The sequence below is a fragment of the Spermophilus citellus genome (genome assembly GCF_964194105.1).
Source record: "Spermophilus citellus genome assembly, chromosome: 15".
Taxonomy (NCBI): Eukaryota; Metazoa; Chordata; class Mammalia; order Rodentia; family Sciuridae; genus Spermophilus; species Spermophilus citellus.
In genome coordinates, this window is record NC_138195.1 from 83,143,752 (window position 1) to 83,164,104 (window position 20,353).

The 20,353-nt window shown below is 34.9% G+C and overlaps 1 protein-coding gene across 1 annotated transcript in view; it reads left to right on the forward strand.

Moving 5' to 3' along the window:
* Positions 1–20,353, forward strand: part of ATRNL1 (attractin like 1) — a 716,619-nt gene that overhangs the window by 313,074 nt on the left and 383,192 nt on the right. The window contains exon 26 of the mRNA XM_081268108.1: positions 16,562–16,640. Coding sequence (XP_081124234.1) covers positions 16,562–16,640 — 79 coding nt within the window. The remainder of the gene's footprint in view (positions 1–16,561; positions 16,641–20,353) is intronic.

A 20,353-nucleotide genomic window follows, 5' to 3' on the forward strand; every position in this document is an offset into this window, starting at 1 on the left:
TCAAATATAAGATAGTTGTAACTTTGTGGATTAGTCTCTGTGTCCTCTATTCTGTACCATTGGTGCACATGCCTGTTTTGGTACCAGTACCATGCTGTTTTTGTTACTATTGCTTTGTAGTAGTTTGACCTCTGGTATCGCTATACCTCCAGATTCACACTTCCTGCTTAGAATTGCTTTTGCTATTCTGGGTCTTTTGTTTTTCCATATGAATTTCATGATTGCTTTGTCTATTTCTACAAGAAATGCCATTGGGATTTTGATTGGCATCGCATTAAACCTGTAGAGAACTTTGGGTAATATCACCATTTTGATGATGTTAGTTCTGCCTATCCATGAACAGGGTACATTTTTCCATCTTCTGAGATCTTCTTCTATCTCTCTCTTTAGGGTTCTGTAGTTTTCACTGTATAAATCTTTCACCTCTTTTGTTAGGTTGATTCCAAAGTATCTTATTTTCTTTGAGGATATTGTGAATGGAGTGGTTTTCCTTATTTCCATTTCAGAGGTTTTGTTGCTGATATACAGGAATGCCTTTGATTTATGCGTGTTGATTTTATAACCTGCCACTTTGCTGAATTCATTTATTAACTCTAGCAGCTTCTTTGTAGACCCTTTTGGGTCTGTTAAGTATATTATCATGTCATCCTCAAATAGCGATAATTTAATTTCTTCTTTTCCTATTTTTATGTCTTTAATTTCTTTTGTCTGTCTAATTGCTATGGCTAGTACTTCGAGAACTAAATTGAATAGATGTGGTGATAGAGGGCATCCCTGTCTTGTTCCAGATTTTAGAGGGAATGCCTTCAGTTTTTCTCTGTTTAGGATGATGCTAGCCTGAGGTTTAGCATATATAGCTTTTACAATGTTGAGGTAAGTTCCTCTTATCCCTAGTTTTTCTAGTGTTTTGAACATAAAGGGATGCTGTACTTTGTCAAATGCTTTTTCTGCATCTATCAAGATGATCATATGGTTCTTGTCTTTAAGTCTATTGATGTGGTGAATAGCATTTATTGATTTCCGTATATTGAACCAGCCTTGCATCCCAGGAATGAATCCTACTTGATCATGGTGCACAAGTTTTCTGATACGTTTTTGTATTCGATTCGCCAGAATTTTATTGAGAATTTTTGCATCTAAGTTCATTAGAGATATTGGTCTGTAGTTTTCTTTCTTTGAAGTATCTTTGTCTGGTTTTGGGATCAAAGTGATGTTGGCCTCATAGAATGAATTTGGAAGAGCTCCTTCTTTTTCTATTTCTTGAAATAGCTTGAAAAGTATTGGTATTAATTCTTCTTTGAAGGTTTTGTAGAACTCCGCTGTATACCCATCTGGTCCAGGGCTTTTCTTGGTTGGTAGTCTTTTGATGGCTTCTTCTATTTCTTCCTTTGTTATTGGTCTGTTTAAATTGTGTGTGTCTTCCTGTCTCAATCTGGGCAAATCATATGCCTTAAGAAATTTATCGATATCTTCACTATCTTCTATTTTATTGGAATATAGGGTTTCAAAATACTTTCTGATTATCTTCTGTATTTCTGTAGTGTCTGTTGTGATATTGCCTTTTTCATCCCATATGTTAGTAATTTGAGTTCTCTCTCTTCTTCTTTTCGTTAGCATGGCTAAGGGCTTGTCTATCTTATTTATTTTTTCGAAGAACCAACTTTTAGTTTTATCAATTTTTTCAATGGTTTCTTTTGTTTCAATTTCGTTGATTTCTGCTCTAATTTTAATTATTTCTTGTCTTCTACTCATTTGCTGTTGTTTTGTTCTTCCTTTTCTAGGTTTTTGAGGTGTTGTGTGAGTTCATTTATTTGTTGTTTTTTTCTTTTTTTGAGGTAAGAACTCCAAGAAATGAATTTCCCTCTTAAAACTGCTTTCATTGTGTCCCATAGATTCCGGTATGTTGTGTCTGTATTATCATTTGACTCTAAGAATTTTTTCATCTCCTCCTTTATGTGTTTTATAACCCATTGATCATTCAATAACATATTGTTCATTTTCCATGTGATGTAGGATTTTTCCTTCCTTCTTTTATCATTGATTTCCAATTTCATTCCATTATGATCAGATATGGTGCATGGTATTATCTCCACGCCTTTATATTTACTAAGAGTTGCCTTATGGCATAATATATGGTCTATCTTTGAGTAGGATCCTTGTGCTGCTGAGAAGAACGTGTATCCACTTGATGATGGTTGATATATTCTATATATGTCGGTTTAGTCTAGGTTATTGATTGTGCTGTTGAGTTCTATAGTTTCTTTATTCAGTTTTTGTCTAGAGGATCTGTCTAATGGCAAGAGCGGTGTGTTGAAGTCACCCATAATTATTGTGTTGTGGTCTATTTGACTCTTGAACTTGAGGAGAGTTTGTTTTATGAACGTTGCAGCTCCATTGTTTGGTGCATACAAATTGATGATTGTTATGTCTTGTTGGTGGATGGTTCCTTTTAACAGTATATAGTGTCCTTCTTTATACTTCTTCATTAACTTAGGTTTGAAGTTGATTTTATTCGATATGAGTATGGCCACTCCTGCTTGCTTCCGAGGGCCATGTGAGTGGTATGATTTTTCCCAACCTTTTACCTTCAGCCTGTGTATGTCTTTTCCTATCATATGAGTCTCCTGAAGGCAGCATATTGTTGGATTTGTTTTTTTGATCCAGGTTACTAGCCTACGTCTCTTGATTGGTGAGTTTAGGCCATTAACATTTAAGGTTACAATTGAGATATGATTTGTACTTCCAGTCATGCTTCTTTATTTATTTATTTTAGTTTGGCTAGTTTTACTTTTTGGTTATTTTCCTCCCCCTTTACTGAGATACCTCCTGCTGTTAGTTTTGGGTACTATTTTTCAATTCCTCTTCTTGTAGTGTTTTGCTCAAAATACTTTGCAGAGCTGGTTTTCTTGCTGCGAATTCTTTTAGCTTTTGTTTATCATGAAAGATTTTAATTTCATTGTCAAATTTGAAGCTCAATTTTGCTGGATACAGTATTCTTGGTTGGAATCCGTTATTTTTCAGCGTTTGAAATACATTGTTCCAGGATCTTCTCGCTTTCAAAGTCTGTGATGAGAAATCGGTCGTTAACCTAATTGGTTTACCCCTGATGTAATCTGCCTCCTTTCTCTCATAGCTTTTAATATTCTCTCCTTGTTCTGTACGTTGGCTATCTTCATAATTATATGTCTTGGAGTTGGTCTATTATGGTTTTGAATGTTTGGGGTCCCGTAGGCTTCCAGGATTTGGCAATCCATTCCATCTTTCATCTCTGGGAAGTTTTCTAGAATTATTTCATTTAATATGCTGTCCATTCCTTTGGTTTGAATCTCTGTGCCTTCTTCTATCCCTATGACTCTCAAATTTGTTTTTTTTATGACATCCCATATCTCTTGAATAGATTGCTCGTGGGATTTAAGCATCTTTTCTGTGTTGACTATATTCTGTTCAATTTGATAAACCTTGTCTTCATTATCTGATGTTCTGACTTCTACATGATCAAGTCTATTTGTAATATTCTCGTTTGAGTTTTTAATTTGGTTTATAGTTTCTTGCAATTCTAGGATTATTGTTTGATTTTTTTTAAGATCTCTATCTCCTGGTAGAGCTCGTTCTTTGCCATTTGAATTTGTTTGTTTAATTCATTTTCAAAATATACTTTTATTTCTTGGACTTGCTGTCTCAGGTCTTCTCTAATATTCCTTTCCATTCGAGTTAGGTATGCCTTGAGTTCTTTCCCTATCCCTGCTTCTGATGTTACTATGTCCTCCTGTAGAATTAAGTTGTCTTGCATTGTTTGTATTCCTTTTTTCCCTTGTTTTCTCATGTTGTCCACGTTACTTTCCAGCTCTATTTGATTGTCGTGTTTCTGCTCTCTTCTATAGATTTGTTTTGTTTCTGTATTACTCTGATGTCTCTCCTTTGTGTTGTTAAACTATGCCTGCTAACGTGGATTCCGCTGGGAAGGAATTCCGACGTCCGAGCTCCAGTGACGACACTACTCTGCTATGACGGGCCCCAGTCTCCTTGCCGGGGTGTCCTAATGGGGGGGTGTGACTGGACTGTCTCTGTTTCTTTTCAGCTCCCGGTCACGGCAGGCAGGCGGTCTCCAGCTGCCCAGTATCACAGGCCGCGGGCAGGTGATCAGTCGCCAGCGGGCAGGCGTTCTCCTACTGCCCAGTTACGCGGGCAGTGGGTGAACTGTCACCGGCGGGCCTGCATTTTCCAGCCGCCCAGTTGCGAGGGCCTTGCCTCTAGTCCCCTGGTTTCTCCTGCTCGTCTTGGTTTCTCCTGCTAGACCAGATTTCCCCTGAGTGATGGTTCTCGGCAGTTCAAACTGTACTCTGGGCCTGCCTTTTGTTGGGTATGGAGGGTGGCTATTGGGAACCCCGGCACTCTATTGTTTTGTTTCCCTTGTGGGGCATAGAACTGTACTGCTTCCTTCCCCATCTGAAATCCCGAACTCAGCCAGGTTCATTATTTTCCATGTGGATGTTCACTTGTTGTAGCATGATCTGTTGGAAACACTGGCCTCTCTCCTTTGATATGCCTTCACAGCACTCTCAAAAATCAGTTTACCATGCATAGAGTTTTAGTCTCAGGAAATAGTGCGTAAAACACATGACTCTCTCGCATTGAAGTCATCTATAAATCCTGGATAAGAATGCGTATGTAGCTATTTGGTTTTTGGTATCAGCAGGCCAATCAGGGAAAGACACCAGAATTTTAAATAAAACTGAACTATTTGGAAGTTTGCCACTTTTCCCCCCTTTAGTGTTTTCTGATTAGAATGCAATGCAGTCTAAAACTTGAAATGGTCTACTGTGCTGTACACAGGGAAAAATCCTCTATTTCTAACTCCTAGAAAAGGCAACTCTTCAAGCCGAAACATTTGGGGAGACCCCCCTGACTCCAGTTCTTTTCTCTTTTTCCTCAATTCACTTAACACCTCTTCCAGGCAGTCTCACAGAAGAACATTGGCAGCAGCAAAAGTGGCTCAGAATCAGAAATTTAAAAAGCCCAAATTCAAAGGGACTGCAACTTCTCTCTATGATATCATGGAACTGTGGTTACAGAGGGTCAAATAAACCCCATTGCTTTCTCTATTCTTTGTCTTCCCAACATGGAACTTGGTACAATTATGGAAATGGACTGTTTCTAGTCAAAGGATCGAAGAGTGGAGGCTAGGAAACAGAAAGGACCAGGGAGATAACAGAGAGAAAAATCATCCCATAAAGTTGTCTTTGAAATCTTAGGTTGATCCATGAGCTTCCTGTGTGAAGATCTGATTCTAATAATCTAAACAATGAAGTTGAGAAGTGAACCTAAAAGGTAGAATTGCACTCTTGCCTTAGACTGACTTGCTATAGAGACAGTGCTGCAAAAGCTTCCAATATATGGCAGCCACTGCCCATAGATGGCTAAAATAAAATCTCTGTATAGAGAACATCAATATTATCTAGAGAGTATAAATAAAACCTCTGCAAAGTCAATGAAGCACAAAAGAGATAAACTAAAGGGAATATTCTTAAATTTTATTACCAAGTCAAGGTCTGCCTATCAGTGTTTATTGCTTTTTATAAAGCTTTATCAGGGACTGGGTCTATTAGCTATGCACATGTAAAAATTGACATTTCACCCCTGCCTCATATTGAACACAAAAATAAATTCTAAAAGAAAAAGAAAAATAATGAAGCATTTAGAAGATAATGTAGGAATTCCTCTTCGACTTAGGATAGGAAAATTTGTCTTAAACAGAAGAGTTAAAGTACTATCATACAATTAGACTACAGAAAAACTAAAAATTTTTGTTATTTGGAGACACCATTGACATGAAAATTCAAGCCAAACAATGGTATAAACTATTACAACCTATATAAAGGGAAAAAGCCTTATATTCTTAATGTATAACATATATAAATCAATGAAATTGTCTGAAAACGCAGCCCCTCCACTCTTAAGTGGCAACATACTGATTATATACTTTACAAAAAAGGATATACAAGAGGCCAACAAAATATGGAAATGTGCTCAATTTTATCAGGGAATTAAAATTACAGTGTAATACTACTCTATACCTACTACAGTGACTGAAAAAAACAAAAACAAAAACACAATACCAAGTTCTGGAGAGGATATGGAACCAACAACACTTCTGGCACACTAGGACTCCCTGGAACATTTTTGAAACCCATTTGACATTATTCTCTAAAGTTGAATTTACATGTAATCTGTGGCCTAGCTATTTCATTCTTCTAAAAGTCATTTGAAGTATATTTAAAGTAATATGTGTTATGAAGCCAAAATCTGGTAGTATCCAAATATCCAAAAATAGTAGAATGGAAAAATATAGCCAAATAATAGGATAATATGGAGCAATGAAGAAGAACAGGTGAATATTAAAGGAACAAGGATAATACCAACATAAAATTGAATGAAAGTTGCAGAAATAAAAGGATAAATATTATAGGATTCCATTTGTAGAAAGTTCATAAATAGGCAAAACTAACATGTTAACCTGTTAACCAAATATGGTAGTTCCATTTGAGAAGAAAAGAAGAGTTGGTTTCTATTTCTTTATGGGGAAGGTTGTTTCTGGGTGTATTACCTTTGTGATAATTCATTATATGTGCACTTAAATTTCTCTGTGTTTTATGCATTAATGTTTTAAGGAAGATTTGAAAATGATCACATACTTCTATTAAAATTTTAGTAAGGGAATTTTATACTGAATACTTGTAACCTCAAAAACAAGTTTTTGTGTTTCAAAAAATGTTGTATATAGGAAGGACCACTATGTTGTCCTTGGACACTTTTTATTGCAAAATTGAAATAATAATATATTCCATGTAGTTTATCAGTAACAGGAGGAGTCAAGAAGGAAGATTTTCCTTACTATATATTTTTAACCTTTCTAATTCCATCTTAGGCAAGAGGCTTGAGAATACCCTATTGTTTTGGAAAGAATGTCAAGAAAGGATGGAAGACTTTTAGTTTGGGGAAGATTAATTTAGGTATATTTTCCCATGAATTTTATATAAATGATATCTCTAGTGGATTTTATGGATTCTTTCCAAGCCTTCATTTAACTCCTTCCATATGGCTGTGTAGCAGCCGTTCAATTGGACTGAAATTGATCACTTACCACTTCATGCGTAGGCTAAAGCCAGTTGGTACATCTTTAATGATTGATGAGGAGTAGGCATGTGTTTAGTGTGAGATATGGGTCGTGGAACTGCAGCATTCATTTTTGGTGCTAGGAGAAAGAAGCCTGAGAATAAAGCTGATACCCTGCAGATTTTATAGTCCATACCATCTGAGAGAAATATAGTTAGGGCCCTGATCAGACCAAATTTTATTCTTCCTTTGGGGGGCCTTAATCTGCCATAATAAACACAATAGACTAGTTGAGTTAAATGATAGAAATTTAATCTCTATTCATTCTGGAGGCTGCAAAGTCCAAGACCAGGTGCCAGCATGGTTGGTTTTGGTGAGTACCCTCTTCTTGTCTTGAAAATGGCTGCTTTCTCACTGTGTGTTCTCCAGGCATAGGATTGACAAGTGTTTGTCTACTTCCTTGTTTTGTTTTTTTGTGAAGCAAGTATTCTTAATACTAGTTTTTTATGTTAATTTTTTAAAAGAACCATAATTTTTTTGCAATATAGTTTCTTAGAAATCAAGAACATTTATAAAGTATAACTGATGAAATAATAATGCCAATGAAGCTTTCAGTGTCAGAAAAAATGGTATTATTCAAATCACCTAAAGTACCAATTCTATTCACTTAGCAAGTTTATTGACAACTACCATATACTATGCACTGAGATATATTTTACTGAGATTTATGTATCTATGGGAATTTATTAGAATATGTTTTAGAAAGTTTTTTTTAAACTGTTCATTGATTGATAAGCCATCACGAAGCTCTCATTCAACTTTCACTGCTGACCTAAGAGGAGTTAGCATAGAAAGCATTTTTGAAACAAAAGTATCTACTTTTCTCAAGAAAGCAAAATTATTGAAGACTGCATATTTTATCGTATCCTGAATTATTGTAAAAGTGATACTTTCCACCTTAGTCATACAATGTAAATTAGAAAGAATTTAAACTCCTCATAAAGAAATTCATTGTCTTGGAGAATTCAAGATGGCAGGCCAGAAGGAGGCAGCATTCTGTGTCATTCCATGATCTGGGTCTCAACTAGTGGTAATACTGCTTCTCTGAACCACTATACAGCTGCTGTCACGCAGAAATCACTAGTACTGTGCCCCAGTGTAGGGCTCTGGGCCTCAGCATTTGAGCAGGATTCCTGGCTCCAGCCCCCAACTCCTAAAGTTCTAGTCCAAGCAGGGCTTGTGAAGGCCCCAGCAGGATCACCTATCAGCCCCGCTACAGAACTCCCAGATGCAGCTCCACTCCCATGCAGGACACTCAGTTTCTACCTATGCACAGGAACTCTGGCCATTACTCCCCTGTGGACATCCATCTACCAACAAGGGGCTCCCCCAGTCGCTTCATCGTGCCACTGTCATAGTCCCTTTGCGGTAATCTGCCTGCACCTGTGGACATCTCACAGGCTCTGAAGAGACCCAACGCCATAGTACTGAACGTCACAGAGCTCGTCTCTGAACACATTGGACAACACCATCACCTGGCTCCCCCAACTTCAACTGACACCCCCATCACTGGATACAGACCCCTGTATCTTGGCTTACCTTCCTCACCATATTTGGTGAGGACAGCTCCAGATTGGAACTCCAGCTGGCCAGGTACAGGGTTTCCAACTCCCTTTTCTGCCCAGCAGCAGTAACCCAGCACAGTAACTGTGCAACAGAAAACAGCTCTGAGTGGGACCTGTGCACAGTGCAACCTGGTCGCCACCCATGGGAGCGCTGGTAAGAGAGGTCTCTCAATTGGATACTGCTAAGGGAGAGGAGATGGTGCAAAAGTGTGGAGACTAACAGAAACCAGGAACTGGGAAATCTTCAGGCAAGATAGGGAGATAGGATTGGGCGCTCAAGTTGTATGAGTGGACCCAAAAAGAGACCCTTGAGGTGCAGTCTCCCTGCAGAGACTGGCGGGTGCCACACCTCACTTCCAGGCGCCCTGCATCAGGACCAGCCGCCCTACCCTGGTTACCTTCACCATCCTGAGGGCAGAGACACCAGCTTACAACAGACAACCCCACCTATTGGATGAGAAGGGAAGCAGGAAAGATACTGATCTCGAAAACTATCAACAATTCTGTTTTTTTCCTTTGAGACTTTTTTTTTTCATTTTTCTTTTTTTTCCTCCCCCTCTATCCTCCTGCCCTCACATCCCCAACATATGTGAAACCAAGTACTTTGCATGAATTAGGATTTTGAGGACTAGACATTTGAATAATACACTATAGGTGTGTTGTATATGCCTTTTCTTTCTTTCTTTCTTTTTTTTAATTTTCCCCTCCAATTTTTAAATATCTTAGCATCCTTTATTTTTCTAAATACATATATGTGTTTTTTATGTAATATACTTTCTTCCCATGCACTTGTCTACTCAAAACTACTACTTTAAAAATTTTTTAATTGCTAGATGGACATAATACCTTTATTTATTTTTATGTGGTCCTGAGGATCAAACCCAGTGCCTCACACATGCCAGGCCAGTGTTCTGCTACTGAGCCACAACCCCAGCCCCCAAGACTACTTCTTTTCTATTCTCTTGCTACCAACCTTCTTTGTAAGATTTCTTTCACACTTTTTAAGATATATTAACTCTATATCCTCACATCCTACCTCCTCAGCATATTATCCTACACTTCACCCTCAGATCATTGTCCACTGTCAGAAACTGTGAACCCTTTTACAAACCTACTGATTATATCATAGATACAATATATTATTATAGAATAATCAAATTCAACATTTCTCTGCATTGTGACCGAATGGTAAACATCTTAATAGCAACAAATTGTTTATAGGTGGTATATTGCTGATATTGAGATCCATTAACATTATCCTTCCCCAAAAAGGAGAAGTATTGGAACCATACAGGAGCACTACAAGCCCATAGGGTAAAAACAGTAACACCCAGGATACACAGATCTAGAAGGGAAGACACATGAGCAACATGAAAAGACAATGGAGGAAAGTGCCCCAAACAAATCAAGATACCACATTATTAGAATCCATGGGAAGCACAGCAGAAGAAATTACAGAGATGTAATTCAGGATGTACAAGATTAAAATAATCTGTGAATTGAAGGGTGATATAAAAGAACAAATAAAGGCAGAAAAAGATCATCTTGTCAAGGAGCTACATAAACAAATACAAAAAAGAAAAGATTACTTCAACAGGGAGATAGAGGTTCTAGAAAAAAAAAACACAACCCAAAATAGAAACCCTTGAAATGAAAGAAAGAATAAACCAAATTAAAAGCTCAATTGAAAGCATCACCAACAGAGTAAGAACACTTGGAATATAGGACATCAGACAATGAAGACAAAATATATAATCTTGAAAAGAATGTAGACCACATAGTGAAATGGTAAGAAACCATGAGCAGAACATTCAAGAATATGGGATAACATAAAAATACCAAATTTAAGAGTTACTGGGATAGGGGAAGGCAGAGAGTTCTAAACCAAAGGAATGAACAATCTATTCAATGAAATAATATCAGAAAACTTTCCAAACATGACAAATGAATTGGAAAAACAAATTCAAGAATCCTACAGGATGCACATGTACAAAATAACAACAGATCCATACCAAGGCACTTTATAATGAAAACACCCAATATAGAGAATAAGGAGAGAATATTAAAAACCACAAGACAAAGGAAAGAAATTACATATAGGGCAAAACCAATTAGGATAATGGCAGATTTTTCAACACAGACCCTGAAAGCTGGAAGATCCTGGAACAACATACACCAAGCTCTGAAAGAAAATTGATGCCAACGAAGAATCTTGTATCCAGCAAAATTAAGCTTTAGATTTGATGATGAAATAAAAATCTTTCATGATAAACAAAAGTTAGAAGAATTTAAAGCTTGAAAATTGGCACTATAAAACAATTAAAAACATTGACAAATCAAAACGTTGGTTCTTGAAAAAAATAAATATAATTGACAAGATGCTTAGCTACACTAATGAAGAGGAGAGAGAAAATTCAAATTACTAACATACATGATAAAAAAGGTAATATCACAACAGACACTACAGAAATATAGAGGATAATTAGAAATTATTTTCAAAACTTGTATTCCAATAAAATAGATAGTATTGAAGGCATCAACAAAATTTCTTGAGTCATATGATTTGCCCAAATTTAATCAGGATAATATACACAGTTTAAACAGACCAATATCAAGCGATGAAGTAGAAGACACCATCATAAGTAAACCAACCAAGAAAAGCCTGGGACTGGATGGATACATAGCTGAATTCTGCAAGACCTATTACCAATAGTCTTCAATTTATTTCAGGAAATAGACAAAGAGGGAGCACTTGCAAACTCATTCAATGAGGCCAATATCACTCTGATTCCAAAACCAGGCAAAGACACATCAAAGAAGAAAACGTCAGACCAATACCTCTAATGAACATAGATGTAAAAATTCTCATTAAAATTCTGGCAAATCGAACACAAAAACATATCAATAAGACAATGCACCACAATCAAGTGGGATTCATCCCAGGGATGAAAGGTTGGTTCAACATATGGAAATCAATAAATCCAATTCATCACATCAATAGACTTAAAGATAATAATCAATGATCATCTCAATAGATGCAGAAAAAGCATTTGACAAAATACAGCACCCCTTCATGTTCAAAACATTAGAAAAATTAGGGATAACAGGAACACATCTCAACATCATAAAGGCTATTCACACTAAGCCACAGGCTAACATCATTATAAATGGAGAGAAATTGAAGGCATTCCCTCTAAAAACTGGAACAAGACAGGGATGCCCTCTTTCACCACTTCTATTTAACATAGTTTTTGAAACTCTACCCAGAGCAATTAGAGAGATGAAAGAAATTAAAGAGAGATGAATAGGAAAGGAAGAAATTAAATTAGCACTATTTGCTGACCATATGATTCTATACCTAGAAGAACCAACAAGTTCCACCAGAAAACTTCTAGAACTAGTTAATGAATTCAGCAAAGTAGCCGGATCTAAAATCAACACCCATAAATCAAAGGTATTTCTGTATATCAGTGACAAATCATCTGAAAGGGAAATGAGGAAAACTACCCCATTTACAATAGCTTAAAATTGTGAATCAGTTAAAGAGGTGAAAGATCTGTACAATAAAAAAACCAGAACCCTAACGAAAGAAATCAAAGAAGACCTTAGAAGGTGGAAAGATCTACCTTGCTCTTAGGTAAGCAGAATTAATATCATAAAAATGACCATACTGTCAAAATCATTATACAGATTTAATACAATTTTGATCAAAATTTCAATGGCATTTCTCATAGAAATAGAAAAGGCAATCATGAAATTCATCTGGAAAAATAAGAGACCCAGAAGAGCTAAAGCAATTCTTAACAGGAAGAGTGAAGCAGGTGGCATCACTATACCAGACCTTGAACCATACTATAGAGCAATAGCAACAAAAACAGCATGATATTGGCACCAAAACAGACCAATGGTATAGAATAGAGGACACAGAGACTAAGCCACAAAATTATACTTATAAGATGCCAAAAACATACATGTAGAAAAGATAGCCATTTCAACATATTGTGTTGGGAAAACTGGAAATCCATATGCAACAAAATAAAATTAAACCCCTGTCTCTCACCATGCACAAAACTCAACTCAAAGTATATCAAGGACTTAGAAATTAAACCAGAGACCCTGTATCTAATAGAAGAAAACGTAGGCCCTTAAAGAACGACCGGACAAGGCTCATAGTCAGAGAAGTACCTGTTTATTGAGGAACAGCTTTGCACATTTATAGAGCTGGGGGCGGTTTAACAGTTGGCACGGGGCGCTTTCTGATTGGTGGGTAAGGATCATGAGGGTCAGCGGGGATCACCATTGGGTGGCTCTTCCCGCAGCTGTTTGGGGGATGGGGAAGTTAGTACTGGAAGAGAAGCATGGTCAGCGCCATCTTTGGAGCCGGGGCGACTCCCAACAGGCCCAATCTTCATCATGTCAAATTAGGTCCCAACTTTTTTAATGCTGAGAGCCATAGCCAAGTCGCATGGCATTTGTGCCAGAAGGAGTGATTGAGAGGTGACACCAGCCAGCCATTGAGATGATGATGGTTATGTTAAGCTGTGTATTTAATTGTATATTAGACCCCTGCTGTCCGCCTCAGGTGCTGGCTACTTTGGAGTTCTCGTGGGGTTTCCTGGGGAGTTCGAGTTGGTTGGTGTGTAGTGTGTCCTGGAAGAAGGCCTTGTGCATGGCGTTCGCGGGAGTTCGGAAATAAAGTTTGTTCCTGCTTGAGTGGCTCATGATTTGTGCCCAGCCAGACTGCGGCACTTTAATAAGACTCCCGTAGCACAAGAATTAAATTCAAGCATCAATAAATGGGATGGATTCAAACTAAAAAGTTTCTTCCCAGAAAAAGAAAGAATTTGTGAGGTGATTAGAGAGCCTACATTTTGGGAGCAAATTTTTACCTCTCCTACATCAGATAGTACATTAATCTCTAGGGTATATAAAGAACTCAAAAACCTTAACAGCAAAAACAAAACAAAACAAAACAAAAAAAATAACCCAATCAATAAATGGGCCAAGGACCTAAACAGACACTTCTCAGAAGAACATATACAATCAATCAAGAAATATATGAAAAAATGTTCATCATCTGTAGCAATTAGATAAATGCAAATCAAAACTACTCTAAGATTTCATCTCATTCCTATCAGAATGGCAGCTATTATGTATGCAAACAACAATAAGTGTTGGCAAGTAAGTGGGGACAAAGGTAAACTTATACATTGTTGGTAGGTCTGCAAATTGCTGCAGCCATTATGGAAAGCATGGAGATTCCTTGAAAAACTGGGAATGGAACCACCATTTGTTCCAACCATCCCTCTCCTCTGTCTATGCCCAAAGGACTTAAAAACACCATACTACAGGGACACAGCCTCAAGAATGTATAGCTCCACAATTCACAATAGATAAACTGTGGAACCAACCTAGATGCCCTTCAGTAGATGAATTGATAAAAAAATGTGGCATATATACACAATGGACTATTAATCAGCAATAAAAGATAATAAAATCATGGCATTTGCAGGTAAATGGATGGCGTTGGAGAATATCATGCTAAGCAAAGTAAGCCATTTCCAAGAAACGAAAGGCCAAATATTTTCTCTGATATGAGGAGGCTGATTCATTGTGACCTAGGGAGGGGGGAACATGGGAGGAATAGTTGAACTCTCTAGATAGGGCAGAGTAGTACAAGATGGAAGGGAGGGTGCATGGGGTTAGAAGTAATGGTGGAATGTGATGGACATCATTATCCAAAGTACATGTATGAATACACAAATTGGTGTGAATATACTTTTTATACAGCCAGAGATATGTAAAATTGTGCTCTTTATGTATAATATGAATTGTAATGCATTCCACTGTCATATATAAAAAATTAATAAATTTTATAAAAATAAAAAAAAAAGAAATTCATTGTCTTGCCATCTCAACTGAATATCAGGTTCACTCATTTTGGAGCGAATATTGTGGATTATCAGATTATCAAATAAAAATACATTTTGGTAATTAAATCATTTAATTTGTTAATATAAAAATTTTTGTATATTTATTACCATCTACTACTACAGACAATTCCAAAAAATGGTTAGCAAGATTTGGAATCTGAGTATAAAGGATGATAAATTGAATGTATGTTTACATTTTAGTTGTAATAGCGATTTTAAAAAAACAGGGGAAAGAGGAAAACTTGCAATTTAGTACTTTTGAGGAGTAGGAAACTCACATATATTCTCCTTGATTCAACTTTCTCATCTTGTAAATGAGCATATGACAGTGTACATGGCATATTTAGTGTTAATATGGTAATTTAAAAAGTTAATGTAAAAGACAACAAAGTGCTTACTACGTACTATTCAGTAAATGTCAGTTGCTTTTATTATTATGAATGCTATTAATGAGTTCAATTTGGACATGGTAGGTCTGTGTCTCCCATGCTAAAATTCTTTTTTTTTTAAGAGAGAGAGAGAGAGAGAGAGAGAGAGAGAGAGAGAGAGAGAGAGAATTTTAATATTTATTTTTTAGTTTTTGGCGGACACAACATCTTTGTTTGTATGTGGTGCTGAGGATCGAACCCGGGCCCCATGCATGCCAGGCACGTGCGCTACCGCTTGAGCCACATCCCCAGTCCTCTCATGCTAAATTTCTTAAAGGCATGGGCGTCTAACTGAAATTCATATAAATGGATCTTCAGACTATATCTAAAGTTTAAATTCTCTGTACTATATTTTGGCATTTACATTGATAACTGGTAATAACAAAAGAAGTGCAACCACTAATTCATACCAGAAGAGATTTCTTAACCTGGGTATTATTGTGCTTTGGGGCTGGTAAGACCTTTGTTGTTGCAGGGGTGACCTAGTTTATTGTATTAGCAACATCCCAAGAGATGCCAACTGTATGGTGACCACAAGACCTGTCTCCAGACTCTGCTGAATGTCTCCTTGGGGGCAAAGTCACTACTGGTTGAGAACCACTTGACTAGGACATCCTGTGGGCTTCTTCAGATAGATACGGACATTTTATCAAATTGCAGATGGATTCACATTTACCCAGAAAACAGGAATGGCATCAAATGATAGAAATTAGGATGTTTATGGTTTGAATTCACTAAAAATGGAAAGCCTGACTTACAAGTCTGTAGCCTCTCAGTTATGCTGGATATTATAGGTGCTCAGATACTGTCAAGAGATGTACTGGGAATTTTCTCCCTGGGGGAATTAGAACTAAACAAATTCTTAGATCTTTTTAATATTAAGCTTCTATAACTTTGGCATGTCTATCATTCCAGTTAGGCCATACTTGAAACCATGAGAATAATGAAGATTTCTGAGGCATGAAAGGAACATGGTTCTGTAATGTTAGTTTTAAGGGATGTCTGTAATTTAAAAAGAAGGAATCTGGTGTGTAACCTACCTTCATTGGTCCTATGTTGGTTAAGAAAGGATGAAAGAAAAAAATAAGTATTCAGAAGAAAGTTGCAAAGAATGAATTGTTGGTATTGTCAATTTTGAAGTGATACTATAAATAGAGAAAATACTAGTACATTTAATTTCTAGATGATCTTCAGTTGAAAAATATTCTTAGGAAAGCGCCCTCTAAAATGTTGAATCATGTAAACAGTAAGCATTATTAGTATTGACATTTTTATTAATATTACAAGTCAGAAACAAGATGTCAAGGAACTAAGTAAGGAGTAGTATAAATAAATACTTTTTTGAATTATTTACTAAGATAAAATGATTATTCTATGTGTTTTAATCTTCCATGTATTTTTTTACTTAAGTATATATGTCAAATATATTTTGAGCAAAAATCATTTTTGCTTTATTTTCCAGTTGTTTTTTATCCTTATTACTGGTGGCTGCTGTGGTGTGGAAGATCAAACAAACCTGTTGGGCTTCACGACGGAGAGAGGTATCAGTGTGTTATTAATCTTTGTTTTATGTCTTTGAGCAAAATCTCTGTTGTTTTGTTATTATACTTCTTTCAAGTACAGATTTTTTTCAAATCAATTTTACTTATTAATATTGCACAATCTAGTATTTTAAAGCTTCAGGTAAAACTACCCATGTTATTTTTAAGTCAGTATGTGTAGAAGGTTTGGTTATTTGCAGTTTTATAATAGTATTAGAATTTTAGTGAATATATATATTAATTCATCTAGTTAAGTAATCTGTAATTTCTTTAGCTTAAGTATTTAGTTATGCTATACAAATATGATATATTTTTCACCAGTATCTGTCTTTTAAATTAAAAGAAAATTCAGCGTGGTAAATATTTTTGACTTCAGAAAAAAATTTTCTCTTAGAAATTTGTTATAGCATTGTTTTGTTTTATTTGTCTTTTTTTTCCCCTCTGGGTAATCAAATCTTTTCCACATCTTGATTAGCTGATAATCCAACTATGTTTAGAGAGCACATCAGTTTGATACATTTCTATATCAGAATTAATCCTGATATTCCTAATAATCCTAAAATTGATGAAAACAGCAATACTTTATGAAATAACAACAGATGAAATAAGTAAAAAAAAACTTAGTTTGTGTATGTAAATTAACTGTAAGAAACAAAGAAACAATCATCTGGGGGAAATATCTAGTAGATTTATTGTTCTATACCTCATATAATGAAAAAGCACTTTCCTGTTTTTATTAGAATTTTTATTATGTTCTGTTATTATGAATACTTGCAGTCTACTATTAGTATTATTAGTATTTTATTTGTCATTGCCTTTCCTAGTATATTTCTATATGTATGGTTTTCCACATATATAAATATACTTTAGATATTTAACAGTTCAGAGTATTCTCATCAATAGAAGTAGCACGCGATATGAATCCTTCTTAATTATCCTCCGATTTTCAGTGGCACCCACCAAAACTCATGTATACTTCTATTTGCAAACTTGAGGTCATTTTCCTTGAAATAGATTATTATTCTTTAGGTTCTCTGCCTTGGTGGTTTTCCAACTAAAATAAGTGCAACATCAATGATAATTTTTTTGATGAGGTCCTATGATAGAAAGTAATCCAATTGAAAAGGAGCTTATTAAATATAAATACATGCATATTTGATAGTTGGTGAATTTTGGGGTGAAGCTTACATTTTTTTCTGGGTATTTTAATGATCTACTATGGCAAAAGTGTAGATTTAGGAAGGAGAACCATAATTGTAATCAGGAAGTCAAAGGTCTTTTATAAAGAAATAGAGTTGGTGACCATTTATGTCCCTAAACATTAGAAAACAACTCAGGATTAATATGGAGTCTCTAATCCTACTATATTATGCTGAGCAATGTTTAGATTTCTAATCTTTGAAGTTTATAAAGTTATGTAAACATAGCACTGTCAAAAAGTAAACGTGTTACTCTGCCATTAACTGGCATCTAATTATGAGTCAACAGTCTATTTGAATTTACTTACCTCTGAAAAGAAAGACTTGTTCTATAAATAACTAATCCTCAGCATGGGATGTTTAGAGCCCTTGAAATGCTCACTGTGTAATAACAATTAGTGAAGATTAGAAATAATATGAATATGTAATATTTGAAAAAGACTAATGCAGATCATTAATTTAGCTATCAAACTTTCACACTTCTCAAAATGACAAATTGATTTCAGTTAATATTGTATCACCTCTGTATAGTAATATAATTTATTATATATTAAGTAGGTGTTCTGGCAAGCTAATATTACTTTAATTTTAGAAGTATGAAAATGAATTTATATTTTGGTTAGAAGTAAAAATCTTTCAAAATATTTGGTGATCATGGGAAGGATAAGGAAAATATGGAAAGTAGATTAGGGATCACTATATCAGAACTAGTGTCTGCTTGTAAATATTGCTATGTCCGCTGGGTATTCCTTAGTATAATCCTCTCTACCTAAAAATTATCTAATTAGTGCTTCTTTTTGTTTAAGAACACAGGTATGTTTCCATTTAAATTTTTAATCTCTTATCAAGGCAGAGAATCTATGTTGTTGAGAGGTCATTATGCTACAATATATGTTAAAAATATTTTGAGGAGTTTTCTCTAACTTAATTTTGCTAAATAACATTAAATGAAAAATGCTAAATACCTTAGAAATCATTTATGTGTTATTTTTGGAAGTAGAGATGACATTGTCTTTGTTGACTATCAGAGATGTATTATTAGATAATAATTTTTGTATTTTAAAAGATTATTTCTAGTTTTGTTCTTATGAGCTCCAGAGATTATTAACCTCACTGATTGACTAGAGATATGTTGTGAAGTGATACATTTTATATTGTTGAAAGATTATTTCTTATTTTAACTTTGTGAGTCACAAGATTTTTAAATACATGAATTAATGTGTAAAGGTAGAAATGTGTTTTTTAAAAACCTTCTTTTTTAGTTTATCTACGAGATTAATTATAATATTCCCAAAGGCAAAAGTGCCTGGTAGTTTTATTTGTGTGAGTATGATACTCTTTGAGACATTAAGAGATCAGTAAGTATAAAACTCCAAAGACACCTATGATTGACAGAATTAGAATTTGTAATGGTAAATGAAAAGTATTCATAAGATTTTTCCTTTTAGTATTTCCGTAATTTTGTTATAGATGTTGTATTGTTTGATTTTTAAATGCTGTTCAAGAGGAAAATAATATTTGGAAAGTTTTTAAATATATTGTGTTAATTCCACTAGGCATATTGCTTTTTAACTATTTAAAACTTTGGTTCCCTTAAACACACATGTAATTTTTATGGTAAAATTTTAATACCTGAGATGTATTATTTTTGTTATTTTTTTTTTTGAGTAACACCCATGAGAATTCAAGGGTTCTTGAAAACAAACAAAAAAACCACAGAGGACTTGAGTTTTGATATTATCTCTTCATATGGTAGCACCAAATTCATTTCTATGGTAACCTATTAAGAATGTGAAAACTTTCTTTTAGGCTGTGCTAAAAAATGAAAATAGTAATTGGGTATTTGTCAGTGGAAATATTATAATATACTTAAAAAGATAAATTAATCATTAAAGCTTGTCTTTTTACAGAGGTTTAGAAAACATATAGCTTAAATGGTGTATTTAATTTAAAAATATTTGTTTGGAGCAAACATATATTAAAAGGAGTTTATTTAAATATTGCCTTGCTTAGTAGTCTTCATTTTTAACTGAAATTTGAATTTTTAATAGGCATCATAGGACATAAACAAGTCAAGATGTTATAATTCTTCCTTGCAATGAAGATCTTTAATCATGTGCTTAACAAGGGTAAAAAATATCATGACCATCTTAATAGTTAAAAGAAGTAATTTTTTTTAGTCAAAAACATTTATTCTATATGTTTGTAAGGGCTTAACTGTAGTATATCTCAGTTAATATCTAACTACAAAATCTATAAAGTAAAAGATCTATTGGTAAAGGGAGAGTTTTGTAACTCTGTGTTTGATCCCTACATTTCTTGTGCTAGTAATTTTCCCCTTTTCAATTCTTCAACTTAGTTTTTGAATGTTTTAAAAATACTTTAATTTATAATTTTATCACATTATTTAAAGCTATTTTAAGTACATTTTGTTTCTTTTATACTTAATATGAAAAATTGCCTAGAATTAGATAATGCCCTATAGCAATTGAACTTATCTTTATTATGCTCTGC